At 40.9% G+C, this 18221-nt stretch overlaps 2 protein-coding genes across 5 annotated transcripts; one reads left to right on the top strand and one right to left on the bottom strand.

Moving 5' to 3' along the window:
• Positions 1–25: 25 nt before the first annotated feature.
• On the bottom strand, positions 26–11349 carry dgkab (diacylglycerol kinase, alpha b). The gene is made up of 24 exons (XM_060069322.1): positions 11180–11349; positions 10442–10520; positions 9995–10071; positions 9719–9857; positions 8862–8936; positions 8567–8616; positions 8247–8321; positions 7928–8044; positions 7377–7494; positions 7049–7137; positions 6217–6327; positions 5964–6059; positions 5647–5718; positions 5277–5350; positions 5092–5166; positions 4905–4990; positions 4512–4601; positions 3889–4049; positions 3722–3786; positions 3527–3617; positions 3197–3386; positions 2915–3035; positions 2751–2811; positions 26–2361 (listed from the first exon to the last, which is right to left on the bottom strand). Exons 2-24 carry the CDS (start codon positions 10509–10511, stop codon positions 2281–2283), a joined length of 2184 nt encoding a protein of 727 aa, XP_059925305.1. The 5' UTR covers positions 10512–10520; positions 11180–11349; the 3' UTR covers positions 26–2280.
• Positions 11350–12005: 656 nt separating this feature from the next.
• stx16 (syntaxin 16) lies at positions 12006–17614 on the top strand. Of its 4 annotated transcripts, none has more exons than XM_060069452.1 (9): positions 12042–12505; positions 13277–13288; positions 13429–13536; positions 13840–13980; positions 14280–14442; positions 15448–15536; positions 16006–16149; positions 16264–16344; positions 16480–17614. In XM_060069452.1, the coding sequence occupies exons 1-9, from the start codon at positions 12425–12427 to the stop codon at positions 16579–16581; spliced, it is 921 nt and encodes a 306-aa protein (XP_059925435.1). In that variant the 5' UTR covers positions 12042–12424; the 3' UTR covers positions 16582–17614. The 4 variants fall into 4 exon arrangements, with proteins under 4 accessions (XP_059925436.1, XP_059925435.1, XP_059925433.1 ...); XM_060069450.1 differs by having other exon boundaries at positions 12042–12556; XM_060069453.1 differs by lacking the exon at positions 13277–13288 and having other exon boundaries at positions 12006–12505.
• Positions 17615–18221: the final 607 nt, after the last annotated feature.

Here is an 18221-nt window from a genome sequence, read left to right as displayed (position 1 = left end):
AACAAGAAGCTATGAATAATACGTATTTATGCATTTATAGCTTTTTATTTATATTTATAATTACAATTCAGAACACTGTTAAAGGGCTGTATTTGTCTTACATTCACATTAAAATTGGAAAGGGACAACAAAGCAAAACAGGAGCACCTGTTCTGCACATAGAAGCTTGCACACGAGCAATGTCCTGTTAGTGCAAAGCCGTCACCAGGAATTACAAACACTATTATCTTTAAGTCGCAGCTGCAGACTTCCATATGTCAGCGAAAATATAAACATAAAATAACCGTATACTAATTATGCAATTTCTTTCTCACAGCAACAGAACATGACTCCACACTGCACATCACTCACCCGCGCCAGAAACACCCCTCCCCACGGGACCTGCCTTCTGATTTCTTTTTTAAGATCGAGGGAAAGTTAGATGGTCTCGTAAGTGTCAGGTAGGCCTCAAGTCTATTCGCCCAGCGAGAGGAGCGCCGCTAATGCTCCCACAGTGCCAGCTATGTCCTCGAGACGGGCACAAGGTCCAGCCCGCAGTAAAGTATACCGTTGTTGATTTTTTCTGAGCTTTCCGCATGAGCCATGCTTAGCCTTCGCCGCCAATAAAAGAATGATCGGTAACTAAGCTTTGTTTACATTACCCTGGTCACTTTACAACTATGGACAGCCCCAGCTGCTGCCCCCAGACTTGTTTCGTTCAATTTCCCATTTTGTATTTCATAAGCAGAAATACAAAATGGGTGAGTGTTGAGTGTGTCAATGGACAAATCTTTTACAGGACGCAACCCACATACTGACATACAGTGAGAGAGAAATGATCCAGAATCGTTGATTAAATACAATTCACAAACCCAACAACAATGCAGACTAGGAGAAAGAAAGGGAAAAAAACAAAAACAGTAAAGTCACAAAAGCTAATATATTGTTTTGATTAATTGTGTATTTTCTACTGAAGAAAGTTTATGATAAATCAATGATTGAGATCAATGATTTTAGGCCTTTGAATCAATGATAAACATTGGCAAGAACACCTCTTTACCCAGTCCCGGCAGACCTCAATCTGTACAGTTGGTTATTCAAAGGACAACACATAACAACATTCGGTCACATTTAACAAAGTTCATCTTACATGGCTCTCTTACAACTGTTAAAAAAGCAACATAATACACTAGCCTATTCTACCTCTAAAACAGATGCAAGTGATAAAATAAAGAATAAAATAGGATGGCTGTGACTAACAAACACAAATAAAAGAAACAAAGAAATGCAATAAACATAATTAGATTCAGCATAGGAAAGCCACAAAAACAACTATGATAATATAAATGATGAATAGCAATATGGCTGTAAAGTAATAAGCTTGTTATAATATTCCTGCTGTATATAAAACAGGACATACTAAATATGCCAGTTGATGGTTGAAGGTTGTCTAGCTTGAACGGTTGGTTAAAGGACTAACAAATGTACTGCACTAAATCATAAAAGGACAATAATATGTAATCAGATAAAAGTCAAACTACTGGCTTCTCCGACAATGCTATATGTATGTTCTCCTTTTAAATGTTCAAATTCCGGTTTCAGAGTAAGTGTTTATGATTTGACCTGTGTGGTTCACCCAGTTGACTCCGCCAAATGACCATTCCGAAACTCCTGGTTGCCAGGTATGAAACTTGAAAATTGACACACAAACAAAGCGTGCTGCAGCCATGGAAGCAAGCACTCAAACTCGATCCACTGAGATTGTACTAGATTCTACCCGACCTAAAAGGACTCGTCCTCTTTGGAAAAAGACAACCAGAGCCTTGCTTAAACATGGGTAAATACTGGCATTTGAGTTGAAAGATGGATACAGCTATAAGCTGGATGCAGAGTTGGCAAATTTTCTCCTGAGAAGGAAAACATTGCGCAGCGGCTACCATTAGCTTATCTCTGTGGGATTCTAAACATAGCCAGCCATGCATCTAGCTAAAATTGATAGTTATCATTATTTATGTACATCGACGGGGAAAACAGAATAATAATAACATTAACATTATTGTTATTAAAATAGGAATATAAGCATTAATTATTAAGAATGCATGCACATTAAATGAAAAAAGGGAACACATTTACAATAAGCAGTTGTGAATAAATTGGGAGTTTTGGTGCATGCAAAGATGAAATGTAAATGTATGTAATATTGATCCTAAACATCCTATACATACATATTTGTCTACGGTGATTTGCACTTTTTGTCCATTGGATAACAGTAGGAAGATTTACAGCACAAGCAGGGAATCCCTACTTCAGGTGGAAGAACCCGGATCGTTTGGATGGTGGAGCCATGAGCATGTTAGCTTGGTTTTTGTGAGTAATGTGGATCTATGATGAATAAATAAAAAAGAGGTTAGCTCCAACTTAATATTGTATTAATATGATATTAGTACTATTGACAACAAAACAGATACATGTAAATTGGCCTACACTACTGGATAATTCTATACAAATCTTTATGATAAAGTTAATAGCAACTGATTCTGTTAAATGTACGCTATCCTGGAAAAGGGGCCCAGCTACAGGCAGCAGATTAAGAACATGATAGTAAACATCGTGTTTGGATATCACAAAATGCCGTGAGTACAAATTAAATCGAATGTCCATTTCCACCATTCCACCGTCTAAATGTTCAGTTCTCTCAATGCTGAATTTGAATTATATATTAATAATGATAATAATAATATTTTAAATAAATAAATAATAATAATACATACAGTACAGAGAGGTTGCATCCAAGGCTCCCCATCAATCTGCATGGGAAGGGGTTTGAGTGTCCTGGCAACGAGAAGAAAAGGGAAATTATTAGAAATGATCCGTTCATTCAACCACACCATCATGTACACATAGAGTTCAAGTTCTAAGAGTTAAGCTACTGAACTTGATAGTGATCTGGGGGGTTTGCGCGAGTCTCAGCCCGGCGCTCTTCAGCCCTGTGTAGATCTGACCCATCTCCATGGCTCCCTCGAGACCCAGCACCTCCAAACGCTTATCGCTCATATCTTCAGGAGAACAACACAGGAAACAGATGAGAGAGAGAGAGAAGAAGAAACTTCATGGCAGCTGTAGACCCATGAGCACACGCTCACAGGAAAGGCTGCGTCCCGGTTATTTGGATAAGAAGGGCCATGGGAAGATGGCGACGTAAGGGGAAGAGGCCCACCCTGAGAGCGTGTCTTAAGCAGCTCCCGGTCGGTGATGACCTCCGCAGACTTGTCCAACGCATGATGGCTGGATTTGTCCGCCTTCTTCGACTCGCCCCAGAGGTTGGAGCCGCCGTGCATGCTGGGTATGTTGACCACTGCTATGCCTTCCAGAGACAGGGAGGTGATATCTAACGGCACGCCACAGCACTGGTAGAGGAAGGGAAGGAAAGGCAAGGGAGAGAGAGATAGAGAGATATTAAGAAGACGATCAGCACGAAGATGTAAACCCAAGGAAAGTGATTATGGAGAAAAAAATATATCATGGAGGGTTACTTGAGATAATTTACCTCAATGGTTAGACAATCTTTCAGATTCTTGCAGGATGCAGATATTGTCTCGGACGTGGCAAACTCAAAATACCAGAGTTTGTTCTTCACCCTTAAGGGACAACAAAGAAAGAACATGAAACTCCCAACTTATTTTGGTTGCTTTGAAGGGATTTGCATTAACCAGCAATGAATTCATGATGAGTGTCCTCTCACCTGCTGCTGAACTTATGCGGATGCTTCTCCCTCATGTGGTGGAAGCGGTGAGCGATGGAGGCATCCTTGCAAGGGCACAAAGGAAGTGCAAACACAGACGTAAAAGGTGAGCAGGTCCTTATTGTACATTTGTTCTCATAACTCAACTCCACATTGTTTTAACTCACCACCCCGATGGAGAAGTAGTTGTTTATGATCGGGTACGGCACGGGGTCTCCGTCTTCCGTGGGGTCGTCTGGGATGACCTGGACGGTCCAGCGGTCCATCGGCGCCAACACGCTGCCAGCAATGTCCTTCAGGACGTCGCGCAGATCCGAGCCATCGTACCCTGGGGCAAGATTTCACCCCAAAAAACGGAAATGATATCAAGGGAAACTATGATTGTAAGCAACAGGGCGGTAACCATTGTGTTGTTCGGTGGTTGGTTTGTTTGCCTGCTATACACTAAGGCCCAATCCCATTTCTACCCCTTACCCCTTCAAAACAAGGGGGAGGGGTAAGGGGAAGGGGTAAGGGGTAGAAATGGGATTGGGCCTTAGGTCAACCAAAAATCCACTTGGTTTATCCTATTTCTTTAACCACACCATTTTAGCAAAAATCAAGCCACTTCCTTTGCAGCGTGAGATTCCGACCGACCGGCCAACTGTACATTGCGTGATAATAATGAATGAACGACTGGCGACAATTAATGGACTTTTCAAATAGAAGGGGAACGACAGATTGTTTTTGAAAGAGCCACCACACTATGCTAATATAGACGTTTAGGATCAGGCCGAGGCTGCCTCCATACCTCCCCCCCAGCGGAGGCAGCGGGCCAGGTCGTTCCCCGTGCCAAGGGGGAGGATAGCGACAGGGGGGCGCACAGGGAGCTCCGCCTTGTCTGAAATCACAAAGATTAAATAACATTATCCGCCGGTTAGCTTTGTAATCGTGCTCTTCTATCAATGCTATCTTTTTATAGACGTTATAAAAAAATGAAGTATATTGGATTACTATGATTAAAATTAGCCCCTGGTTGGAATGATATGGGAGCAGCAGGGAGATACTGTGAGTAAATAACGCAGAGTAAGAGTTTGGCTCTACTATCTTGAATACATAGAGATTGGAGGGACACAAATACACACACACACACACAGAGACACAGACACAGACACACACACACACACACACACACACACACTACCTATAGCGTCCAGAATCCACCCAACCGTCCCATCCCCACCGCACACTAAGATTCTGTAGTCGTGCAGACTGCGAAAGAAATTTAGTCTACAAAAAAAAAAAGCAGGGAAAGAAATCAAAACATAACTCCAACCACACACAACATGATTAACTCAATACAATATTTAAAACATCAAGTATCACGGTACCCAGGGACGGGTCCTCCGTTACGCAGGTTGTAGATTTGCCGAGGGTTCAGAAGGTACTGAAATTTCCTCAGTACTCTGCAAAACAGAAACAATGCAGTCTACCAGGAAGCCCTAACATGGTATGGACCACATTTGAAATAGAAGCTCCAGAAATGGGAAGACTATTCCGCGGGTGGACCTCCTACCTCTCCCCCTGCTTCCCACCACTCTTGGGGTTTACGAACACAAGCAGAGGGTGGATGTCTGGGACCGGAACAATCTAACAAAAACACAAGACCCACACTGTGTTTAGATGACAGACAAAAATCTAACTGACTAGGTGAGACGGTATCACTGGATACTACTTTTTCCTGTAGAAGTATGATGTTTTTCACATTTAATTATTGTAAACTCGCCATTCAATCAGCAATACCTCAACATTGCTGAGGGATCATGTGAAGTTCACCCTGTGAGCCTCCTCGGACATCTCTAAGCCCTACATATGTATCATGCACCCACGACGAAAATAAAAGTGAAAAACAAACAAGTAAAATAAGTTCTGTGTCCACCACAAACCTGCAGGATGTGTCCGTCAGGGGTAACATTGAACATACTGGTGTCTTCTAAAGAATTAGAAGTATTATCGTCCTGGATGAAGGGTATGAACAGAAAGACATTAGCAAACAGTACACGTTTGTAAAATAATATCTTTGTCCAGAGAGGATATGTTTGGACTGAGAGCGCCATTACTAAATACTGAATTTCCCCCACGGGACAACACAGATGAACTGAACAAGCCCTGATGCTACTCTTGTAAAATGTGATTCATTTAGGCATCTCATTAAAGTAAAATTAAAGGAAGGTATTCATTGTATCATATTAATTCATCTTACCCCTGAGAAAGCATATATGGCCCATGGGGGCAGGATGTGATCTTTCAGCAATCCGCATTCACACGTCACGCAAGATTTCAAACAGTCGTCATGACGCTTCAGGAGAAATAAAATGAATAAAAGGCGCACATGATATACATGCTGTGTCTATGTATGGAAAAATGAAGAAGAACATTTCCTTTATAGGGAAACATTAAATCAGCCTCCGTAATTCAACAGAAAAACACACAATCACAGATCACTACGGCCTTACCATCTCTTGGCACCACACGCAACGGCTCCCTACAAAGTGCTTGATCTTCTTGTGGCACACCTTACACTTTCTGGAGCTACAATCCGCACTGATCCAGTCGTGAGCTGGCACCTGGGAGCCATTGGGAGAAGCAGAAACTAATGATTAGAAGCTGGCTTTGATTCTATAATTTAAGTATTTGCTTAAGACTGAGCTAGACAAGATAATTAGGATTACAATGTTGATCTATGAAGTTCCTCATAAAATCTGGTTGTGTATAAAAAAGAAAGAAACTGTTGGAATAAAGTCAGCAACTGATAACTTACAACTAAATATACTGTGAGTTGCGTGATTTCTAAATTACAATCTCTCTTGGTGCGGTCAGTTAGAAGGACCCAGCGTTTTGCTTTACCCACAGCATAGCTGTGTGTTGGGAGTAACTAATCTACTTTGCAGGATCCCGAAACCATTAAGACAAAAGCCAGAACGGCAATAAAGATAATTCCATAAAAGCACCCATTCATTAATTAAATTCTGTTCTTCTGCAGTACATTTCCTCCTGAGTTCGAGGTAAAAAGCCTACTCTAAGTGGACACTAAGGTTTTAATCTGCAATGTTAAATCAAAACTAACGCAGGGCACACATTTTGACTAATGCATTCCCCATTAACATTTAAGTAATGTGATGCTGTGGGTGTTTGTTATCTGAGAACATTCAACCGAATAAAGTCTTCATAGACCGTTTTACAAATGCACCAATATACTATAATGGTGACACTATAAGCTATAAATGCTTTGGTAGGGGGGGGGGGGGGGTACTGATCATAAAGAATGAAAAGGTATTAGCTTCTTACACCAAGCTCCTTCTTAGACCTGACGAAGGTTGGAGGGCATTGCTCAGCGGTCTTGTTGGCACACTGACTGTGGACTGTGTACTTGCAGTCTGGGGGCAAAAAAATATATCATAGAATCACACAGTATTAGTAAATCACCATATCAATGTTAAGTAGTGTCTTCATGCTTGCAAACACAACTCTAGGTGTGGTCGTCAATGGATTCATGCTTCTATTGTTATTGGCAAAAAGATGTATAACATCATACTCCATGCTCAAATCAGCAGGAAAGTGAGTCCCGACTGTGAAGATACACGGTTGCCCCCTAGTGGCTGTTAGGAGATCTTACAGGTGCAGCAGAGTCCTTGCTTCGCCAGGCCAAGAAGCATGCCCTGACAGACGTTACAGTAGGTCGGCTTGTTGAAATGCTTCATCCTCCAGCTATGCTGTCCATCCCTCTCTGTCATCTGCAGTATAGCACAAAAGGGACGAAACTATTTGAAACGTGCCAAAGAAAAGTACAAGAGTACATGACATTCTCTTAACATTCTTAGAAATAACATTGTTATAGAATACCAATAAGTTGTACATGAGTAAAACCAATATCAAACATGTTTTATGGAATACCAATACCTATAAGTTATAACCTAACGTCACAGATCGTTTTTTTACAGAGAACCATCTGGGAAGTCGTCCCTGGAAACTGTCTGGATCGGGGCAGTCAATTAAAGAAGATACTTTGCAGGTGATTTGATGAACAATCGGTCTATAATTTTCTATCACGTTTCCATGGATCTTGTAGGTCCTCATATGACGCTGATTGGCCTGAACACCTGGTGGCTTACACACAATTACGTTTAACAAAGTGGCATGCTGATGCCTAGCATGATGGGCTACTACCTTGAGGCCCAACAGCACCAGTAAAGGCACGTTGTTCATGCCCCCTTTAATCCACTCATCCAGGTTGACACTTCCACTGCCGTCCACGTCGATCGCCCCCATCAGATCCTTGAGCACCTGAACAAAAATGACAAGGAAATAAAAATGTCCAACCAGCATTCAGAGAGATTCAGAAGAATTATTAATTCATGGTTGAGAGTTTGAGAGTCATAATTGTTCTTATGGCTTTATGCCTGTTAAAATGCCACAATCTCTCTCCACATTAGGTTGAATATCATGTCCAGGTCTAAACAATAGTGATGAGTTGTTAAGTTCATACTGGTCTGAGTTCAGTCACATCCCAGCCCAGATATTCTGCAGCGCGCATCATTTGGGCGATTATACGATCCACTTCCTAAAAAGATAAATCCACAATAAAGAGATTATTAATAAACACCTTCTACTTGCATATGTAAAACATTTCAGATAGTGACTCAGAAACAAAAGAGAACATATACAGTCCATTTGTATGTAGTACAATTACAATTAGGGCATTTAGCAGACGCTTTTATCCAAAGCGACTTGCATCGGTTAATACCGTAGTACTAAATGCAACATAAATGTTAACATAATAAAATATATTGATTATAAATTACTCACAGAGCTATCCAGAAGTCCATTGCCATCTTGGTCATAAAGTTTGAATGTACCTGCGAGCAAAACAAAATGGCGTCAGTGATGCACCCATTGTTCGCTGCACTTACACAATTGGGTGAAATAATGTTGCTGGAGAATGATGGTGTTAAGAGGGGAAATGTTGTCTGTGGTGATCATTATTAACGCCTTTCATTTATTTTCCTTTGTTGAGACACATTTTGTCAACAATCGTTTTTTAATTATAGGTCTATGTAAATAAATGTTATTAAGGAGATGATAAAGAAAGGACTATTCTCACATTCTAACTTCTCTCTCGGCTGCCCGTCCTCCAGTATGGAGAAGTAGCAGGAAACGTCACGGAGGAACACCCCATCTGAAATGTATAACCAATATAACCAATATCATAGAAAATCCAACTGACAAATCCAAATGACCAATAAATAATCGTATGTTAAATAGTTAAATCGTTGTTGATGAAAAGGGAAGGTTGGCGTTATCTGCAGACAGAAAAGGTCAGATGTAGATGAATGGTGAGTTGTTGTTGTTAAGTAGCGACACCTCAATGTAATTAAGTTCAATGGGCCCCTCGACCTCATAGCCTAACCTCACAGGTTTGATCCTACTACTGCAGAAAACCCTTTTGCAAGTGTGAATGCCATTGTCTTTGTTCTCTTGAGTCAATGGTCAATTCATACGCACATTTCCCCTTTGTAGATTAACAGAGACAAACGTGACAAGTTACATAACAAACTGTTACGTTGATGAAATCCTGATTAACTACAAATAATTACAAAATGCATTATGAATATTTTGAATAGGTGAATTAACAAAGAAGATGGGACGTTAACTTTAATTATTTGGGATGAGTTCTGTCATGGTTTAGCCATAATCCTTTATATTTAGGTACTGGGATTCATGCAAACGTGCATTGTTTCACTCAAACCCGGTTATGAGTTATGAAGTATGATCCAGACACGGAGCACTCAAGAGTAAAGCCTGTTAATCCACGGGCTGCTCCGCATCCCTCTTCTTGTGTGATTATTACATGAGTGCACAGGGGGTTGGTGTGTGTGTGGGGGGGGGGGGGGGGTGGTGCTGGCAGAACCTGTTGGACGGTCCTGTTATCTGGGGGAGAGCGGTCAGCGCTGGGTGTACCTTCTCTTTTCGGGGTTTCCGCCTCGTCGTGTTCAAAATGTTGAAAATATTTAAACAGACGTCCGCAGAGATCCTCGGGGAAATCGTCGTCCTCGAGGTAGGTCTTGAGGAACTGTGCGAAGCCAGCTGCGTCCATGTACTGAGAGGGAGGCACATGACACACAGACCGGCCTGAGTATGTGGAGCGAGTCACAACACCTGGGTTGACTTACACCGTGTTCAGTACACATCAAGAGCTAAATGCTTTCTTGCAGAGGACATCCTCCCACAACGTACCTCTTCGAACTTGGTCTGGCCTTGCTTATCACCTGAATGAAACTCCTTCAACACGTCTTGCACCCGTAAAGTACTATCTGTGAACAGAATGTCGTTTTTCCAGGCCGTCAACAGTCAGTCATTTTTTACCTAGAGTAGCCTTTTGAGATGTGCCAACTTGAATATATATGGTATATAATTAAGATAATGATATGATATGATACATACATAAATAATTGTATTGACATATATTGCCATTTTTTTATCTGATGACACTACGTCTACAGCATTCTCAGTTCTTACTTACTGCTATTTGTCATTTAGGAGTAACTTTTATTCAATGTAACTTGTGAATACAGATATGTGGTACATTATGTGGCGGGGGTTACACTTCTTACTCAAGGCAGTAGACACATGGGGTTCAGAATACAACCCCAGTGTTCTGGTTCAGTAGGGGTGGATGCTTACATTCCATATATTCCTGTAACTGGATAAAGTCCACAGGCGTAACACTCCCTGCATCTTCACTCTGTGCCATGGTAGCCAGCTGCATACATGGGGGGAAATGACAAATAAAATAACATTGCTTTTCAAGAAGATCACACTTGAAACATCAACATGTCGATAACCAATTTTTTGTGAAGTTGAATAAATTAGAGAGGTAGGAATATGTAGGTTACTCAAAGGAGTAACCGATGCCAGTTGGCAAACGATGCACCATTATTAACAGGTTTGTTTTCATTCGTTGAATATTACACACACAAGGAGTAAAAGAAAAAAAATCCAAGTCGGATTCAAATACAGCCCTATGCAATGCTACACATTCTGTTTGTAGATTTGTCACGCTGTAAATATTAGTTTACTGCATAGTAAAAACAACAAATGCATGTTGCTAACAACACTAAAAAAAAAAATTCAAAGTAAGTCCGATCCACTCTTCTTGCAAGTCGGCAAACGTAAAGGAAAAGGACAAAAGGACATCCTAATCGGTAAACCTTGATTCATCGACATGTCAAGTAATAACAATCTAAATTTAAATCTCAATCCAAGCTCTTAAAAGGGCATCCATCCGTCGGGATTATAGTCTATAAACCATGAGTGCCATGCATGGTTATTAAATGCACTCTTTACTCTGTTTGCTCACTGTTAAGAGTAGGGTGTTCTTACATTCAATAGCTGACTTCTCCGTGGAAGTCGTAGACTTACCTTGTGCAGGGTATTGCTCAACCCCGTCAGAAGTGAATAAACGAGAATTTGCTCTTAAATGTCAAATTGTAGTTATCGAAAAGGTAACTTGCAGGCGACTCTTGAGGAGCTTGTATTCGTGTTGTGGATAAATGCCTGACAGTGTGTTGGTGGATATACGGGATTAACAGTGGGCGGAGCAGGAGCTTTTCTGACATAATTACAGTTAGTGCCACTAACGTGCAGAAACAACTAAATCTATGTGGGGTAGAGACAGGGTCAGAATTACACATGCAAGTCTCAAACATGCACCACAAGCAACATACAACAAGAAACACAGGTCTCGGCAGTGCTACTGCAGAGACGCCTGGAGCATAAGTGTTATTGTTTTTGACCCACTGCAATTCAATGGTCAGAAAGCCATAGGCCTACTACAGGCAACCCGTTGATGTAGGCCTACATCAGATGAAAGATCACTTACAATTTAATTTACAGCCAAAAAGTTCGTCGCGCGTGATTTGAATAGCCCTGGTAGCCTATACCTAGGCCCAATTGGCTTAATGATAGACTTACATTTATTTACAAGCGTTTTACAATTAGCCCTAAAACAGTTACAGACGTTTGAACCAAGAAAACTGCAGTTAAAAAACAACTAAGCTGTAATCTTTAACATAAGACTAGTTTCTGCTAAGTGATCACATCTCTTTATTGAGGCATATGCATGCTATATGCCTAAATATATATATATTTTTTTTTATAAAAAAGCGTTTTACAATGTCTGTGCGTAAGCATAGGCTACGTCTCAGCATCTTCCCATTAATAAAGCGGTTCACCCTCCGACTCGGTGTGTGGCGCAAAGCGTCCCGCGGTCAGAGTACCCGACGCGTTACGTCACGCTACGTTACGTTACGCAGGTGTTTACGTTGTCCAGTGTCAGTAGCTTACCCCGAAAAAACGAATAACGTTATGAAGCTAACGTTCAAGACTGGCATTTAAAAAACACCTATTTGTGTAGTTGATATTGTAGTTCTAGGTTATTGATGACACGTTTCGACTGTAATTATTATCTTCTCAGTCCATTTCTGAGGGTGCATTCCGCGAGTTTGCGTGTCGTTCGCGCAGGCTAAAGCTAGCTTCACTAATATTAATACGGTCCGTCATCCACACAGCATCGGGTGGATTGCTACGGCTACGGGTTCTAAGTCGATAGGACTCATGAATTCTTGCATTGTGTAATTTGATTTGTATCAAAAAAGCATTATAGTCATGGCCACTCGGCGTCTGACCGATGCCTTCTTGTTAATGCGGAACAATGCAATCCAAAACCGGCAGATATTGGCTGAGCAAGTGAGTACATACGATCCCCGTCGTACTCTAAGTACACGTAGCAATGCTGCGGTGAGTTGTCTGAATCGTTTTGTCATCTTTGTGTGTGTGATTTTATATAGCCAGTCTGTGGTAATACGTTGATTTAGTTATCTTCAGGTTGTAATGTACTACACAATTGATCTTTAGTAATGTAGTCATTCAACGGGCGTAGGACTAATTGTGATTGTAGTGGGTAGGGTCAGGGGGAGAGCCCCCTTAGCTCCCATAACATAACCTCACGTGTCAACATGAAGTGATGTGGCGTGTGTTGGGGGTGGCGTCATGTTATCAACGTCCTTGATTTTATTAAGCATCAGCTAGGCTGTTTTGGGTAAATCCACTATCCTTTTGTGACAATAACCGGTTGTGTCAATAGTACAGTTTGGCCTATAAGTAATGTAAACTAACCTTGCGTGATTTGTGGCAGAGAAACAACTAACGTGTGATTGCGAATTGTTAAATGTCATAGCCAACATCCTTTCTATGAAATTAATAGGATCTAGGTTACATAATTCAACCATGATGCTTTATTTATTATTTAAAGAGTAACCTAGCATGCCTTTTCTTTTAAGTAGAATCGAATCAGTAGAATACCCTAATGAAATATTATGTTATTGATGTGTGTGCATGCAAAAATACTGCAAAGTCAATCACTGCTTACTCTTTGGGGCTCACTCTTTTCCATTACTTTGGTCTATATTTCCGCCTTGCTCTCGGATCGGACGGTTCTGTATCTGCAAATCACATTAGGAGCTGGACGAGGTACTACTCTTCACACTTAGTGCAAATCCTTTCTCAGACTTTCTCACTTTCTTTCTCATGCTAAATAAGCTCCACATCAGCACCTCTTTGTCCTTGTATGAAATGTATTTACTTTATATCTTGTGCTGCTTGTTTTGAAGTTGGCTGACGACCGCATGGCGCTGGTGTCTGGAATCAGTCTGGATCCCGAAGCTGCCATTGGAGTCACCAAAAAGCTGCCCCCCAAATGGGTAGATGGAGTAGACGAAGTAAGGAATGGGAATGTTGACTTTGTAGAATCAAGATGAAGTAGCATTTCTGTATTCTCAAAGCTAATGAAGTGTGTTTGTGTGTGTTTGTGTGCGTTTGTGTGTGTGAGTGAGAGAGCTGCCACTCCCTCCTGTACATATTTAGACATGTGAACTTGAAGATAATCTTCACTCAAACTCCAGACCTTTATCTATTTGGGAGGGAAAAACAAAGTAAAGCGTGTTTTCGGTTGAATTTGACGAAGGCAGCCCCCCCCTGTTGACAGAGTACATGGCAGCATCATGTTGTATTCCTTTCTTCAGATCCAATATGAAATCACACGGGTTCGGCAGAAGATGAAGGACCTTGCACTCCTCCACGACAAACACATGAACCGCCCCACGCTGGACGACAGCACGGAGGAGGAGCACGCCATCGAAATCACCACCCAGGAGATCACCCAGGTGGGCCCTGCTTCAGGAGTACAACACCAGATACAATGTACTAATTCTGCATTACTTCATCCTAGAAATGGCACAATAGAGAGCACTGAATAGTAATCGGGATGAAGAGATGGAATAGTATAAAACAAAATCGAACATAAATATCCCCGAAAGATATCTTTGTACACAATATGCAGTGGAAACTTAAACATTGTTGAGGTAGACATAATTGAGTCTATACATAAGTAACCATTTGTGGTTTGTCTTGGGACCGTTTCTTTGGATGGATCCGACCTGATTTGGGGCATGTGTTGTTGTAGATGTTCCACCGGTGTCAGAGGGCTGTGAGGGGGATGCAGGCCCGCTGTGGCCACTGCACGGAGCAGGAGGAGAGGCTGCTGAGGAACGTGGTCTCCTCCCTGGCCCAGAGCCTGCAGGAGCTGTCCACCGGCTTCAGACACACACAGTCCAGCTACCTGAAACGTAAGAGCCACCGGAACCACTAGGGCAGTCTTTCCCAAAGACCCACACGTGGGTGTCGGGAGATTTGAATTGGGTCGCCATATAAATTGAACAGAACAAAACAAAAAAAGTTATTTTTTGTTTTTTGTTTTTTTACACATTAGCATTTTAAAAAACTTTCAACAAGAAGCATGTTTTTGATAGTACTGAATGTTTGTATTGTTCTGATAATTTTACTTATAACATTGAATCTAGTTGAAAGGCTAATGTATTGTGAGAGGAAATAACAATGAGATAGCCAAAACAAGGAGATTTGAACTCCACCTAAATGCATTTATTTGGTCTCATTTAGGACAGAGTATTTAATGTGTATTATGTTTTCAATAACAAGAGCAGAGTTGTGATTTATCTCTTCGAAATGGCTGGTTTAAATTCATATATAATGGGATGCGGAATTGGCAGTAAAAACGTTCAGGGATGTTCATTTATGCACAAATTTGTTCTTCTCACGATTTTATAGATAAGGCCTATTGCGAATTGGGTCGCGATGGTTTGTAATTTTAAAAAATTGGGTCCCCAGAAAAAAAGGTTTGGGAAACACTGCACTAGGGGATACTTCAGTTGCACCTAATCAAAAATAAGGGACTGATATATCAAGTTGTTCCATTCCTTGAGACTTGTCTATATTATTAAGTTTATATTTAAAGGGCCGCTATCTTACCACCAGGTATGACTTGGAGACATCCAAAGTGAGAGTATCCACCCAGATGTATGTATAAACCTACATAGTGGACTGGAGCAACTGGTAAAAATGGTATCCATCATACATCTGGGTGGACACCCTCACATGGGCTTGGTAGATTTGAAATGGCTTGTATGGCTCACACCTCATGGTCAAATAGGGTCCCTTTTTAAATGCCTTTCCAAATCTGCCCTCTCTTTTTTTCGCTCTCAGGATTGTACATTTTCTATCCATTGTAATGTGTCCTTCTATGCAGAATGGCAAATTGTTATTCTGTTTTCCAGGTATGAAGAACCGAGAAGAGAGGTCGAAGCACTTTTTCGACTCTGGTCCTCTATTGGAGGAGGATACAGAGTTGGCTCTCTTTGACAGGGTAAGAGGCTTTTCCAACTGTTGACACACACACGCATGGAATCAAGCCTTTCTAGATGAATTTCTTTAACAATTAATTGGCTTTCTAAAAGCACAAGGACATAGTATTGGTGGTCGATTTGCTTCCACATATTGAGAGAATTGCATTGCCCTCTAGGTGGCATGACCTTCGGTTTTACTTTTGGGTCCAAGCCATTGTCCTTCTTTGAAAGATAATTGGACTATTTAATCAATACAAATCCTCGAGGACCTATAAGGACCCAATATATAAAAAATGTACTAATTTAATTATTGCATGCATCAAATATTTAAAAATATTGAGTTCATATTTGGTTAGATGAAAGTACAACATCATGTACAAACTCTCGGCCTGAACAGGTGCTGGCATAATTTGTTATACATTACCAACCAACGTTTCTTCTTAACCAGAGGCTTTGAAAGGATTTGACTGAAACCCCTTCTGCTTGCAGGGTTTCACAGACGATCAGCTGGTGCTGGTGGAAGAGAACTCTGTTATGGTGGAGGAGCGCGAGAGGGAGATCCGACAGGTCGTCCAGTCCATCTCAGACCTCAATGAGATCTTTAGAGATTTGGCCGGAATGGTGGTGGAACAGGTGTGGAAAGAACCTTGATGTTTTCATCGATGGATGTGATGATCATTATGATCATAACAGTATGTCATGATCATTATATGATCATAACAGTATGTCCTCTTATTCCACCCAAAGGGAACGGTGCTGGACAGAATTGACTTCAACGTGGAGCAGGCGTGTGTAAAAACAGAAGACGGATTAAAACAGTTACAAAAGGTAAAGACCTTGTTGAACGTAGATGTAAAAAGATGTCTTTGATAAGAATGATGATTATTATTGTTAGTACGAGACTTGCCAAGTTCCTGAAATGTAACCAAATTGAATAACCCGTTCATCATCTTTTCCCGGCAGGCTGAACAATATCAGAAAAAGAACAGGAAGATGCTGGTCATTTTGGTCCTCTTCGTCATCGTCATCGTTCTAATACTTATTCTTTTCGGAACCAAGTTTTAATGGGGCATTCCTCCTCCTGCATTTAGCTTTCTATGTGATTGGTTGGTGTGCATCTGTGAGTCCACCTGGTTCTGTGTCTTTTACCCGGTAACACTGCCTGTATTACGGTTTACCCACCAGAAAACAAGAGATCCATCAGACTTTCTTTGCTTGATTTTTCCTACTTCAAAATCAATCCTAATGCTTTTGAAGACCATTTGAGATAGACTTTGGCGACACCCTCAAATGTCTAATCACTGTCTTGTTTTTGAGAAGCCTGCACACAGATAATCAGGGCTGTGCCCTGGACTGGTCCTTAACCCGACACCGATGAAGTAGTTCTCTTAATTACATGATGAAGAATCTCTTCATTGATTCGCTACAATGGACATTCATTGGTATAAAGGTTAAATGAATGTGAATTTTGTCTATGGGTGGAACAATAATTTAATGACAAATCATGTCAAAACGTCCTACTTGTCCTGTTAATATGCTTTCACTCCATGCTATGTGATATTCTTGTCAGTATGTCATTTGTTTGTTTGGACTACACACTCAAAAGCAGTATATTTTAAACTAAAGTTGCCGAATTGTGGCATTTTCATTAGACATGCCCTTTCGACAGCAAGCTGCACTTTTTCATTAAGTGCTTCTTGACTAAAATAGATTGTTTTTGTGCCTTTCTGTCCCCTTCCAGTTGCTACCTTTTAACTGTTTGCAGTTTGCACATGAGGCTGGATGTGTTTTTGTTCTGGGTGTGTACTACTGCGGTCTCCTGTATGATAAAAAAAAATATTTATTTTTAATGACTTCATGTTATTCAGAGTTTCCAGTGCTTCGGATAACAGAGTTAATGTAAATTGAGTGAATCATTCGTCGTTTAAAGTCCGAACCGGGAGGCATTCCAATATTGACAATGCCTTTGGGAGAATTCTGTTGGGTGGGCATCAACATATATATTTCAATCCAATGTGTTGGGAAGAGAGTTGACATGTGTGCTTGTGTACTGTAAACACTAAGTGAAATAAATGAAAAGGTTTATTGGAAATATCTGTGTTCAGGTTTACGGTGTATGTTTTGTTATATTGATTGTATTCTGTGGATTAAAAAAATATTAGAAAATATATTTTGATACTATAAAACTAAAGAATATAAAAAAAATTGATTCAAATATAAATACCTAATAGTGAAACTCAAATAGCATTTATCAGTTATAACAGCCATGCAAAAGGTAACGCAGTATATCAGGTTATCAATTATTACAATTTCCATAACAGCTCATGGGTACAATTCAATACGATGATATCATAGCTAAGGGTCTGCTCACCAACAACAGTTTTGTCAACATCAACAGATTGCTGCTCCCCCCCCCCAATAAACCACCAGGCTCTCATCCTGGGGCCTGCTGATGTACAGCGATTCTGTTCAGGAAAGGAAAGCCTGTTTGTTCCGCTGGAGAGTTTCAAAGAAAGAGATGCAAACCCTCCACCCGCCTATCTGCCCATTTACTACAATTCACCCAACGAAACCACAGATCCCTATCTACATTCACAGTCTGTTTCCCTGCAGGTCCCCAGATTAGAAGGGTGAGACAGTGATACACAGGGGTTGAGCTGTCCATGTTTGTACTGTACGTCAGATGGAAGCTTTTAATAGCAGGG

The sequence above is a fragment of the Gadus macrocephalus genome, chromosome 13 (assembly GCF_031168955.1).
Source record: "Gadus macrocephalus chromosome 13, ASM3116895v1".
NCBI lineage: Eukaryota > Metazoa > Chordata > Actinopteri > Gadiformes > Gadidae > Gadus > Gadus macrocephalus.
This window is presented reverse-complemented; position numbering and strand designations above follow the sequence as displayed.